The sequence below is a fragment of the Perognathus longimembris genome, chromosome 1, assembly GCF_023159225.1.
Source record: "Perognathus longimembris pacificus isolate PPM17 chromosome 1, ASM2315922v1, whole genome shotgun sequence".
NCBI classification, from domain to species: domain Eukaryota; kingdom Metazoa; phylum Chordata; class Mammalia; order Rodentia; family Heteromyidae; genus Perognathus; species Perognathus longimembris.
In genome coordinates, this window is record NC_063161.1 from 109,184,293 (window position 1) to 109,197,421 (window position 13,129).

The following is a 13,129-nucleotide window of genomic DNA, read 5'->3' on the forward strand; positions in this document are numbered from 1 at the left end:
AACATTTTTTACTGTTACCATTTTTTAAAAAATACACCATATCATCTTGGAACATAACTCACATTACACCTGAGAAAAAGAATCTTCATCTAAAATAGAATTTTTCCATCTTAATGTGATCTTAAAAATATAGCTAGAAATTTGGGGCTGGGGATATAGCCTAGTGGCAAGAGTGCCTGCCTCGGATACACGAGGCCCTAGGTTCAATTCCCCAGCACCACATATACAGAAAACGGCCAGAAGCGGTGCTGTGCCTCAGGAGGCGGAGTGCTGGCCTTGAGCGGGAAGAAGCCAGGGACAGTGTTCAGGCCCTGAGTCCAAGGCCCAGGACTGGCCAAAAAAAAAAAAAAAAAAAAAAAAATATATATATATATATATATATATATATATAGAAATTTAACTCACAACTCTATAGTTAAGGAAGGTCTGAAAGGTATATTTTAACTTCATTTTATAGGTTGAGAATAATGTGGCTATTTGTTAACTAAGCCATGTGAAACAATATGTATATGTAAGTTGGTATTTAAACACCAGATGTTCGGCTAATGATCTCTATATTTAGGTTTGACCTTTAAAAAGTGGGGTTGAAGCTGGGTGCTGTGTCTTGCTTCTGTAATCTTTGTGACATGGGAGGATAAGATTGGTAGGATTTTTGTACCCGGTCAGTCCTGGGAGAAAAGATCCTGAAACTTCATCTCCAGGAAGCGAACACTGTAACATGCACCTGTGATCCTCTGAATGATGGGATTCTTGAAAGCAGGATCCCAGCTCAGGTGCATGCCCTGTCCTAAAAATAATCCATGAAAAACTAGGGATGAAGGCGTGCCTCAATGGGATCATACTAGTTGTAGCCAAACAAACAACAAAGGAATGAAATAGAAAAGAGTAAAAACATGGATATATGGTTGTACTTGCCAAGATTCCTCTTTAGGATTATTTCTATTCAATATTGACAAAATCTACTAACTAGTGATAGTTCATCCTGTACTGTTGTAAGCACTCAATATATGAGGATTAATTACCAGTAGATACATTTTACAGAGGAGGTTTAGTAACTTTGAGTAAACATTCTTTGAGATTTAGTAACTTTCCCAAGGATACACTACAGCAAGAAGGTAAATTAGAAATCTAAATGTAGGCTGGCTGGAAATAGAATATATTTGAGCAATGACACAAATAATAGATGGGAAACCTTATCTTGTGAATTGAAGGAAATTCACTAAAAATGGCTTAGGAGTAGAATGCTTGCCTTGCATGCATGAAGCCCTGGGTTCAATTCTTTAGCACCACATATGTAGAAAAAGCCAGAAGTGGCACTGTGGCTCAAGTGATAAAGTGCTAGCTTTGAGAAAAAAGAAGCCAGGGACAGTGCATAACATTTCAAATTGAAAAGTTTATTAGAGATGGCAAGGACAATAGTCAAGAAGTCAAGGAGTAGGCCTGTTATAGATTGTATGGATTTCTTCATGGAACTAAGACTTATAGTAACTTCCAAAATTTAAACTCTGACCATATATCAAGTATCTTTTCTTTCCTGTATCAGAATTATATGAAGATAGGTAACGTGGCTTCTTTTAGGGCTTTGATTTTAGGGCTAAAAATGTTGTCATTAGTTATTCTCTGAGCAGTCTGATTGTTTGGATAGAATTAGGGCCCTGAGAGAGTAAATGGACCAGATAGTCTCTGAGGCCCCCTGTCAATAGAAATTTCTCCTTCCCCCAATTAACCAAAAACTTAGGGACTGATTAAACTGCATGATTGAAGATCCTATTTAGAATTAATATCTATTCTAAAGGAGTTGGGTATTTGAGGAACTAGGACAGCCTCTTAACTGTAAAGTAGTTTTTATTTTAAGCGGGCCACTCTTTAGTTACTTAAAGGTTGAAAGTTTCTCCCCTTTCTATGTTGTTTGATGTTGTCACATCAGGGTACAGTATTATCTATCCTGTACTTATATAGCACAGTAGGTTGTCAAACTTGGACATGTATTAGAATCACTGAGAGCATTTGTAAAAGTAGATAACTGGGCCTTATTGCCAACCTTTCTGATTGTTCTAGGTGAAGACTGAGAATGTTGCATTTCTAATAAATGTCCAGATGGTGCTGATAGTGATAGTCTGGGACCAAACTAGTCCCTAATTGGTTTTCCTGCATTGGCCTCTTAAATGATGACATGTTAGAGACATACATCACATGCTCAGCCCCTGTTAAAATAATTCTTAAACTGAGGTTTAAAGTATGTGATTTATCAGTGACTTCCTGAGACTTTTAATAAGAATTATTTTACTCTGGTAGTTAAAATCATGTATATGTGTATCATTTAGTATCATTAAGAAGAATATACAAGCTTGTTCAGAATATCTACATCATCATAATATTTGAGGGACTAGATATGTTATATATAGGGTTGACATCTCCTAGATGTCAACTCTGTAAATTGGGTTTTTCTATATGTTGTATGTAATTTCATTCATCTTTGTTAATACTCATGCTATGTTGTATGGTTCTTTTTCTTTAGGTATCCAGAAAGTGGCACAGTAGAAATGAATGTTAAGGATCTTCGACCACGAGCAAGAACCATTTTGAAATGGAATGAACTAAATGTTGGTGATGTGGTAATGGTTAATTACAATGTAGAAAATCCGGGAAAAAGAGGATTTTGGTATGATGCAGAAATTACCACACTGAAGACAATCTCAAGGACCAAAAAAGAACTTCGTGTGAAAATTTTCCTGGGGTAAGATTCTTTTTTTTTTTTTTTGCCAGTCCTGGGCTTGGACTCAGGGCCTGAGCACTGTCCCTGGTTTCTTTTTGCTCAAGGCTAGCACTCTACCACTTGAGCCACAGTGCCACTTCTGGCCATTTTCTATATATGTGGTACTTGGGAATTGAACCCAGGGCTTCATGTATATGAGGCAAGCACTCTTGCCACTAGGCCATATTCCCGGCCGTGGGGTAAGATTCCTTTCACTGATCATTTAGTTATTCAATTAAGGAATGCATTTTTAAGGTTCAAAATATATTCCTCTTAAGAAAGTTGGAATCAGCCAAGACATTTCCATATTCTAAGGATATTTCCACAAATTCTTGAGATTTTTTTTTTTGTTTGGAAAAAAACTAGCTTAGCCAAGTGCCAGTGGCCCACTCTGGTAGTGCTAGCTATTCAGCAGGCTAAAACCTGAAGATCACAGTTCAGAGCGAGCCTTTGCAGGAAAGTCCGTGATACTCTTATCTCCAGTTAACCACCAGAAAACTGGACATGGTGCTGTGGTTTAAAGTGATAGAGCATGAGTCTTGAGTGGAAAAGCTCAAGGACAGCTCTGAGTTCAAGCTCCATGACCAACAACAACAAAAAGCTTGAATCTTCATTTCTAAGGTTAAAGATATTATGTGGAAGAATCTTATTAGAGAAATCATTACTTGCATCACAGGAGTATAATAGACAAAACATGCAAAAGCATTTTAATAACTTGATATAATAGTATACATAGTATACATAACCTGCTGGACTTTGTACTGGCAAATTTTTCCTTTATTTCCCTTGCAGAGCTCAAAAAACTTTAATAAAGAGAATTAAAAATGCAAAACACTGACCTGAAATACCTGATAATGCTCTCATTAATTCTTTTAAAATAATTCTATAGATGTTTTTTCTGAAGTGATAAAATAGTAGGCATTGTTTCACAGTTAGGGATTTTTTTTCCTCTGGGGCCTGGGGCTTGAATTCTGAGCCTGGGTGCTGTTCCTGAGCTCCTTTTTGCTCAAGACTAAAACTCTCCCACTTTAGCCACAGTGCCACTTCCGGCTTTTTTGTGTGATTATTTGGAGATAAGAGTCTGAAAGACTTTTCTGCCCAGGCTAGCTTTGAACTGCAGTCCTCAGATCTCAGCCTCCTGAGTAGCTAGGATTACAGCCATTACAGCCATGAGCCACCAGCACCCTGCTTAGCTTTTTTTTTTTTTTTTTCCTTGTTAGTTGTGGAGGTTGAATTTAGGGCCTGGTTGCTGTCCTTGAGCTTTTTTGCTCAAGGTTAGTGCTCTGCCACTTTGAGCCACAGCTCCACTCTAATTAGCTTTTATACCTGGGAAATTTTATACCCACCATCCTTCTGCTTCTCATGAATAGTTTATTGGCTACATAATTGCTAATTCACTTCTTTAAAAAGATACTTTCTATTAAACTGTTTCCAGATCTTTATTACAAACACTTCTTAAAACATGTTACACTGTATTGTTATGCATTTCTTTTCTTTCTAATGAAATCTTAGGAGATTTGTTCTATTGAGCATAAAGGATTTTAGCATGATACTAACATGTTTATCTAACATAAGGGGAACATCCAGATTTATATTTTTGTCAGGTTCTAGCTAGCAGGAGAAATACCTGCGTATTAAAAATACAAATATTAAAAACACAAATTAAGCTAGGTGCCAGTGGCTCACATCTGTAATCCTGCTACTCAGGAAACTGAGATCTAAGGATTATGTTTCAAAGCCAGCCCTGGCAGGACAGTCCATGAGACTTTTGATTTCCAGTTAACCTCCAGAAAAGCTGGAAGTGGAGCTGTGGCTCAAATGGTAGAGCACTAGCCTTGTACAAAAAAGGCTAAGAAATAGCAACCAGGCCCCAGGTTCACGCCCCAGAACTGGCACAAAAAAATAATAAACAAATAAATCAAGGGTAGGCCTGCTTGTTTTTGTAAATAAAGTTTTATTGGAAACACAGCAATGCCCGTTGTTTTATATGTTTTCTGTGGCTAGATTTGTGTTAAATAGTATTGTTCGATAGTTACAACTCATACCAGTAAGCTTAAGCTACTTACTGTTTGATACTACATGTAACAACCTTATATTTTAGAAAATGTTTCAGAACTTTTTACAGACTTCTAAAACAACTTTAAATTCTGGTGAGTATAAATTCTGAAGAAGAAAGAAAACTAAATAAGTGACTATGGGAGGCTTATAATGTTGTGGAGCATAAAAAGTACATGCATACAATAGGACGTCACCGTGCTCATGGCACTGAGCTAAAAAAGAAAACAAAAACATTGATTTAAAAAAATTCTCCAAGTGATTTTGTGTATGTGTGAGCACATTGCCAGTCCTGGGCCTTGAACTTGGGGCCTGAGCATTGTCCCTGGCTTCGTTTTGCTCAAGGCTAGCACTCTGCCACTTGAGCCACAGCGCCACTTCTGGCCTTTTTCTATATATGTGGTGCTGAAGAATTGAACCCAGGGCTTCATGTATACGAGGCAAGCACTCTTGCCACTAGGCCATATACCCAGCCTCTCCCTGAGCTTCTTTTGCTCAAGGCTAGCACTCTGCCACTTGAGCCACAGTGCCACTTAGAGCTTTTTTTTTTTTTTTTGTGGTACTAAGGAATTGAATGCAGGGCTTCATGCATGCTAGGCAAGCACTTTACCACTGAGCCACATTCCCAGCTCTCTCCAAGTGATTTTAAGAGTGCTATAGTTTTGGAGACTAGCTTTTTAAGAGTAAATGGAAATGATAGATAGGCAGATATTGATTGGTTAGTAGAGAGAATGGTTAGTGATAATTATAGTATAGATAGTTATAGTATAGATAGTTATAGTAAAACACAGTCCTATAAATTATTGTATTCCTGTCTTTTAAGTTTTTGCTAGAAGTAATAAGGATTTAATAGCCAAATAGCTTCTTTTACTCCAGAGTAGTGCTCTACCACTTGAATCACAGCTCCACTTCCAGCCTTTTTTGTTTGTTTGCCAGTCGTTGGGCTTGAACTGAGGGCCTGGACACTGTCCCTGAGCTTCTTTTGCTCAAGGCTAACACTCTACCACTTTGAGCCACAGCACTATACCACTTCTAGCCTTTTCTGTTTATGTGGTACCGAGGAATCAAACCCAGGGTTTCGTGCATAGTGGGCAAGCAAGCACTCTTATCACTGAGCCACATTCCCAGCCCTACAATTGCTTTTATTATAGGTCTGTTGTATGGAAAATATTTTATAATTATTTTTATTTCTTTTTTTTTTTTTAGTCAGTCATGGGGCTTGAACTCTGGGCCTGGGTACTTACTGTCCCTGAGCTCTTCAGCTCAAGTCTAGCACTCTACCACTGTGAGCCACAGCACCACTACCGATTTTCTGGTGGTTAGTTGAAGATGAGAGTCTCACAGAATTTCCTGCCCAGGCTGGCTTTGAACAGCAATCCTCAGATCTCGGGCTCCTGAGTAGCTAGTATTATGTGCGTGAGGCACCAGCACATGGCTTATTTATTAGTTTTAATAGCATGTGCTTAAAAGGAAAGGATAGGCAGTTTATTTACATTTTTTGGTTGTGATCTATGGCCCATCAGTAGTTATGTCCGGGGAATATATTTGTGGTAAGCCTTTAAAACAACAAATGAATAAAAGGCAACTTTTAGCTTTGAAGCTGCTTGATTTTTTTGACTTTTATTTGATCTCTGGGAAGGCTTCTTTATAGGATGGAGCTGCTAGCTGCAGATTAGCACTATTACTTAAAACAGCTAGAGTAGCCAGATTAAGCAGGTACCTATTTGAGAGCAGCCGAGTATCAAGCACTACTATCACTAGGACTCTGGAGAAGAACTGAAGAAAGCAGCTAGGTTTGTATTGTATTTTCCTCTTGGGGATCTGCTAATTCTGGGTGTAGCAGAAAATCTAGTTGAGACCAAATAGCAGCAGGGCAAGGCATTGGTAGACATTTGAAATGCCTCCAGCATATATACCCTGTTTTTACCTTGGACTTTGGCTTCTGTTGGATAGGAAGATGAAACAGCGGAATGTTTTGCCATCTTCCAAGACAAACATTAAGTTTGGGGATCACTGATATAGTGGCTTCATAGATACATGTGGTTCTCAGTTTGAAAATACACAAAGTAAGTCTTACTAAGCTGTTAAGCCTTCACTCAGCTAATTGTTGTAACATTAAATCATCATAGTATTTCTAGCAAAATGAAGGTTGAACTTTACGAAAGATAACTTGAGACTCCTGGCTTTTCTTTTTTTACATTCTGTCATGGAATTAAATACTATACTGTCCAAAATGGAGACCACATAATCAGAAAACAAAAGAAAGGGAATGGAGCTGTGGCTCAAAGTGGTAGAGGGCTATCCTTGAATGAAAGAACTCAGGGGCAGCTCATAGGCCCTGAGTTCAAGCCTGACAAAAAAAAAGAAATAAAAAGAAAAACCAATCAAAAGAGACCTATAGGTGATTTTTTTTTTTTTTTTTTTTTTTTTTTTTTTTTTTTGGCCAGTCCTGGGCCTTGGACTCAGGGCCTGAGCACTGTCCCTGGCTTCTTCCCGCTCAAGGCTAGCACTCTGCCACTTGAGCCACAGCGCCGCTTCTGGCCGTTTTCTGTATATGTGGTGCTGGGGAATCGAACCTAGGGCCTCGTGTATCGGAGGCAGGCACTCTTGCCACTAGGCTATATCCCCAGCCCCCTATAGGTGATATTTGATAAGTCAGATTATCAGAGAGGGTCTTTAACTGATATGCTCAAGAAGATAGTTGAAAAGATGGTCAGTTTCTACTAAGAACCATAATCTATAAAATAATCAATGAAAATTTGAAAACTGAAACATATGTAATTTACAACTGAAGATAGTGAAGAAGTTGCAAAATTCTGGCATCTTGAAAGTAAAACTAGGGCTGGGAATATGGCCTAGTGGCAAGAGCGCTTGCCTCCTACACATGAAGCTCTCGGTTCGATTCCCCAGCACCACATATATAGAAAACGGCCAGAAGGGGCGCTGTGGCTCAGGTGGCAGAGTGCTAGCCTTGAGCAAAAAGAAGCCAGGGACAGTGCTCAGGCCCTGAGTCCAAGGCCCAGGACTGGCCAAAAAAAAAAAAAAAAAAAAAGAAAAGAAAGTAAAACTAAATAGATACTCTGGAGTGACCACTAAAACATAAAGGATTATTCACAAGTACAGAAGCAATAAAATGAAATTAATCCTAAAGAAAAAAATGTCTGGCTAAAAGAAATGTAAAATGATAGTAAAAAAAAAAAATCCTTAACTTTTTAATGATTGTATTGACTTAACTATTGTTAAGAGATCAACAAGCTAGATGAAAACAAGAACCCCTGGCTGCTTATAAGAAAGACTCCTTAAAATCAAAATCACTGAAGTTAAAAAGCAAAGGATACTTGGAATTCTAAGATGATAGTATTGTCAAATGTCCATATACAAACATATCAGAAGAGCAAGATAACTGTTCCAAAAATGCAAAGGCAGTATCTACCACAAAACTTGATGATGTGAACAGAGTATAAAATTAATCTATATCTGGGCACTGGTGGCTTACATTGGTTCCTCAGAAGGCTGAGATCTGAGGATTGTAGTTTGAAGCTAGATAGGGCAGTAAAGTCTACAGGATTTTTATCTCCAGTTAACCACAAAAGGCTGGAAGTGAAGCACGTCTTTTTTTTTTTTTTTTTGGCGGCCATGAGGCTTGAACTCAGGGTCTGAGCACTGCCCCAGAGCTCTTTTTTTTTCAAGGCTAGTGCTCTACCACTTTGAGCTGCAGCACTACTTCTGATTTTTCTGGTGGTTAATTGGAGATACGAGTCCCATACACTTTCCTGCCTGAGCTGACTTTGCACTAGGAATCTCAGATCTCGTCCGCTTAAGTAGCTAGGTTTACAGGCATGAGCCATCAGTACCCTGCTCAGAGTACTAGTCTTGAACAAAAAAGCTGAGGACAGTGCCCAGACTCTGAGTTCAAGCCCCAGGACTGGCACGTGCGCGCGCGCGCACACACACACACACACACACACACACACACACACACAACTTAGAATTCTGCACACCAACAATGAGAAAAGTGAAAGTGAAATCAGGAAAGCAACTCCATTTGCAATAGTCTTACAGTGCCTAACCAAGGAAGTGAAGGACCTTTACAACAAAAACTAAATTTTTGAAGAGGACATTAGGAAGTGGAAAGACCTGAATTGGCAGAATTAGTAATGTGAAATGGCAGTACTGCCTAGAGCAATCAGCAAATTCAATGCAATACTCATCAAAATACCAGTGTCATTCTTCACTGAGATAGGAAAAACAGGCCAAAGACCATATGGAACCATTAGGTCCAAATCACAAAAGCAGTCTTTGGCAAAAAAAAATTGCAGACTTCAAACACTACTACAGAGCTATAGTAATAAAAACAGCGTACTGGCACACACACACACACACACACACACACACACACACACACACGCCCAAGGATCAATGGAACAGAACAGAAAACCCAGAAATAAACACACAAGTCTACAGCCATTTAATATTTGTTAAGAGAACCAAAAGCGTAGAGTAGAAAAAAGACAACCTCTTCAACAAATGGTGTTGGGAAAGCTGAAACTAGAACCATATATGCACTCCATACTAATATCAACTCAGAGTGGACCAGACCTGAAATCATGAAACTAACTATGGGAAGGAGAAGGAGGAACATTAGAACTCCTCTACAGAAGCAGGAACTTTCTGAGTGCAGTTTCTGAGCCTTGGCAAATCAAAGTGAAAGTTGACAAATGGGATTGCATCAAACTAAGAAGTTTCTGCATGACAAAGGACAGTTGACAACCTGAAAAGACAGCCTACAGAATTGAAGATTTTTACCAGCCATACACCAGAAAATGACCTAATAGCCAGAATATAGAAAGGGCTGAAGAAGGGGGCTGGGAATATGGCCTAGTGGTAAAGTGCTTGTGTGATATACATGAAGCCCTGGGTTTGATTCCTTAGCACCACATAAACAGAAAAGGCCAGAAGTGGCGCTGTGACTCAAGTGGTAGAGTACTATCCTTGAGCAAAAAGAAGCCAGGGACAGTGCTCAGGCCCTGAGTCCAAGCCCCAGGACGGGCAAAAAAAAAAAAAACAACTAAACTAAACATAGATTTGATTTAGCAATATTATTGGGCATTTATCTAAAACATGATGTGAGACTACAGTAAAGCCATTAGCACAGCCATGTTCATTGCACACTATTTACCATAGCCAAGATAGGGAATCGGCCCAGATACCCCTCAGTGGGGTGAATGGGCCAAGAAAATGTGGTATATATACACAATGGAATTTTACTCATCTATTAGGAAGAAAGATACTGTTCCATTCATAAGGAAATGGAAAGACTTGGAAAATTTTAACGTAAAGTGAAGTTAGGCCCAGAACTAGAGCAACTTTATAAGTGTGCAAGTAAACGCAGTTGGATGCAAGTACACACAGATGTATTCACTAAAGTATAGTATTTGCAGAGGCAGATTCAAATGGTATTAATTCCTTAGGAAAAACTCACCATCCAACAAAATGAATACCAGGGCACTGGCGCTTGAAAAATGGAGGGAGGAGGTCAAGGGCAGGGGAGAAGACAAATGAAGAGAGGAAAAGGGAGGGGGGAGAATGCAGTCATAGTATTCAATACATATCTTAGGAAACTAAGAAAAAATTGAGAGGAAGGGTTGGGTTAGGAATGGAGGAGAATGAAAGGACTGACAGTGATCAAGATGCATTGTACTTATAAACTGATTTGTTGAACAACATCTTTTTTTTTTTTTTGCCAGTCCTGGGCCTTGGACTCAGGGCCTGAGCACTGTCCCTGGCTTCTTTTTGCTCAAGGCTAGCACTCTGCCACTTGAGTCACAGCATCACTTCTGGCCATTTTCTGTATATGTGGTGCTGGGGAATCGAACCCAGGGCTTCAAGTATACAAGGCAAGTGCTGTTGCCACTAGGCCACATTCCCAGCCCAGAACTTTACATCGTTTTATGTAAAGAAGTCATGAGTAGGACTTCTGTCAAGACTGGTAATTAAAGAATGTACATCTTAACATGGTTAAGCTACCCATTTATCTGTGTACAATTGTGTGTTATCTTCACTATTAAACATTTTGAAAGGATGGAAGTTTCCAAGCAGATGAATGCTAAGTAGTAGACTGTATTACTAGAAGTAAAAAGAAACATTTCAGATGATGATTTAGAACCAGGCACTTGTGGCTCACAGGAGGCAAGGATCCAGAGGTGAAAACTGCAACGGGCAGAAAGTTCTGGATGGCTACTAGCTATAATTAAGCAAAATATTGGGCTGGAGGCATAACTCAAGTGGAAAAGTGCCAGCCATAAGCAAGAAAGCTAAGGGGACAGCATAAAGCCCTGAGGTCAAGCTCTGGTACCAGCACCAAAAATAATAGTAATTTAGTATTCTTCAATTTGTATGTACCCTATATCTGAAAATATACACCAAAAAGGGAAATATATATAGTAGAAAACTTTGTAGAAGCATATGTAAATAATGTTAAATCAAGACAGGCAAATATGACTTCCTATTAAAACTTTTTTTGTAATATCGGGATTTGAACTCAGGGATAAACACTTGGCAGGCAAGAGCTATGCTTCAGCCCTATCTTTGCTCTTAATTTTGGGATAGGGACTTGTGTTATTGCCTGGGGCTAGTCACTGTTGTGTTCCTTCATTTACATTTCCAGCATTGCTGGGATGACAAGTATACATTGCCAAGCTTATACATTGGGGGGGGGGGGGGGGAATCTCTTAACTTTTTATCCAGGCTGATATACCACAATCTTGGTTCCTGAGTAGCTATAGTTACAGGCATAAGCCACCACTGACAGACTTTTAAAAAAGAGATCATCTTGTTTTTTTCACCTTTTAATGGAAATATGTTTAAACTTCATTCTAATTGATAAGGTAGCTAAAGTATTTAAGCTAAAATTACTTTTTTACCAGTAGTCCAAATAATGAAGTTGTGAAGTTATATTTATGATATTCCTAAAGTTATACATACCTTGGATATTAACAGATTGCAGCTTTCCCCACTAGTAGAAACAATAGTTGAGAGTAATTGGAATGGCGGTAATCTCAATTTGAAAGTGGGCAAGGGCTGGGAATGAAGGTTAGTGGTAGAGTGTTTGCCTAGCATGCATGAAGCCCTGGGTTCCATTCCTCAGCACCATATACACAGAAAAAGCCAGAAGAGGCACTGTGGCTCAAGTGTTAAAGCAAAAGAAAAGAAGCTCAGGGACAGCACCCAGGCCCTGAGTTGAAGCCCCAGGACAGGCAAAAAAGAAGAAGAAAGTGGGCAAATACTGAGTTTCCAAACTGGCTCCTAATTGTTATTATTTGCAATTTGGTTTAGATATTTTGGGGGAAAATTAACCTTTCTTTCTCTTTTAAACAGGGGTTCTGAAGGAACATTAAATGACTGCAGAGTAATATTTATAGAAGAAATCTTCAAAATTGAGAAGCCTGGAGCCCATCCTATTTCATTTGCAGATGGAAAGTTTTTAAGTATGAAATTTTCTTTTTAGCTTAGACTGCATGTGTGTACATGACGGAAATTTGATTTTTACTGATCAGTGAATAATTTGGGAGCTGTGATAAAACTGTAGACCACACAAATTTATTTTCAAGATAACAGTAGTAAGAAGGGATTCTTTCCAATACATTTTTCTGAGTATGTTAAATGGCCTTTCAAATGTTTATCAACTGGCATTGTGTGTCAGTTACTCTAAATCCCTAGCAATTACGAATATTTATTTGTTTCTTCCCAATCTAATAGGTTAAAGGCCCAAGGTGTTAACTCTAATATACCTAAGGTCTTGCTCAGTGTTTTGCAAACTTCCATGGTTCAGTGAGCCACTGATAACCCAGTATTTTTTGGGGGGGTGGGGTGGGGGTGGGGGGGTTAGTTTGGTTCTGCTCAAGGATAGCCCTCTACCACTTTGGGCTACAACTCCACTTCCAGTTTTGGAGATAAGAGTCACAAGGGGACTTTCCTGTCCTGGCTGGCTTCAAACCATGATCCTAAATCTCAGCCTTCTGAGTAGCTAGGATTATTAGCATGAGCCCCTGGCACCTGGCTTACTCAGCAAGTTTTTTGGCATCCATAGGCTAAAAGAAATACCAAATTGTTCCATTTAAAGTAACTGTTTAACAAATGATATTTCCCTTGAAATTTTAGGATATCCTATGGTGTCCCAGTGAGTTTTCCACCCTGCCCTTGGGTATGTTGGTGCACAGTTGGGGAACTCTGTGAGTCAATGTATATGTAACGTTTAAGGCAAAATTGTGTATTATTCTCATCCCATTTATCACTGGCATCTGCTTAGGCACTACCCCA

The 13,129-nt window shown here is 39.0% G+C and overlaps 1 protein-coding gene across 1 annotated transcript in view; it reads left to right on the forward strand.

Moving 5' to 3' along the window:
- Uhrf2 (ubiquitin like with PHD and ring finger domains 2) overlaps window positions 1–13,129 on the forward strand; it is a 70,917-nt gene that overhangs the window by 38,003 nt on the left and 19,785 nt on the right. The window contains exons 4-5 of the mRNA XM_048346948.1: window positions 2,519–2,737; window positions 12,188–12,297. Coding sequence (XP_048202905.1) covers window positions 2,519–2,737; window positions 12,188–12,297 — 329 coding nt within the window. The remainder of the gene's footprint in view (window positions 1–2,518; window positions 2,738–12,187; window positions 12,298–13,129) is intronic.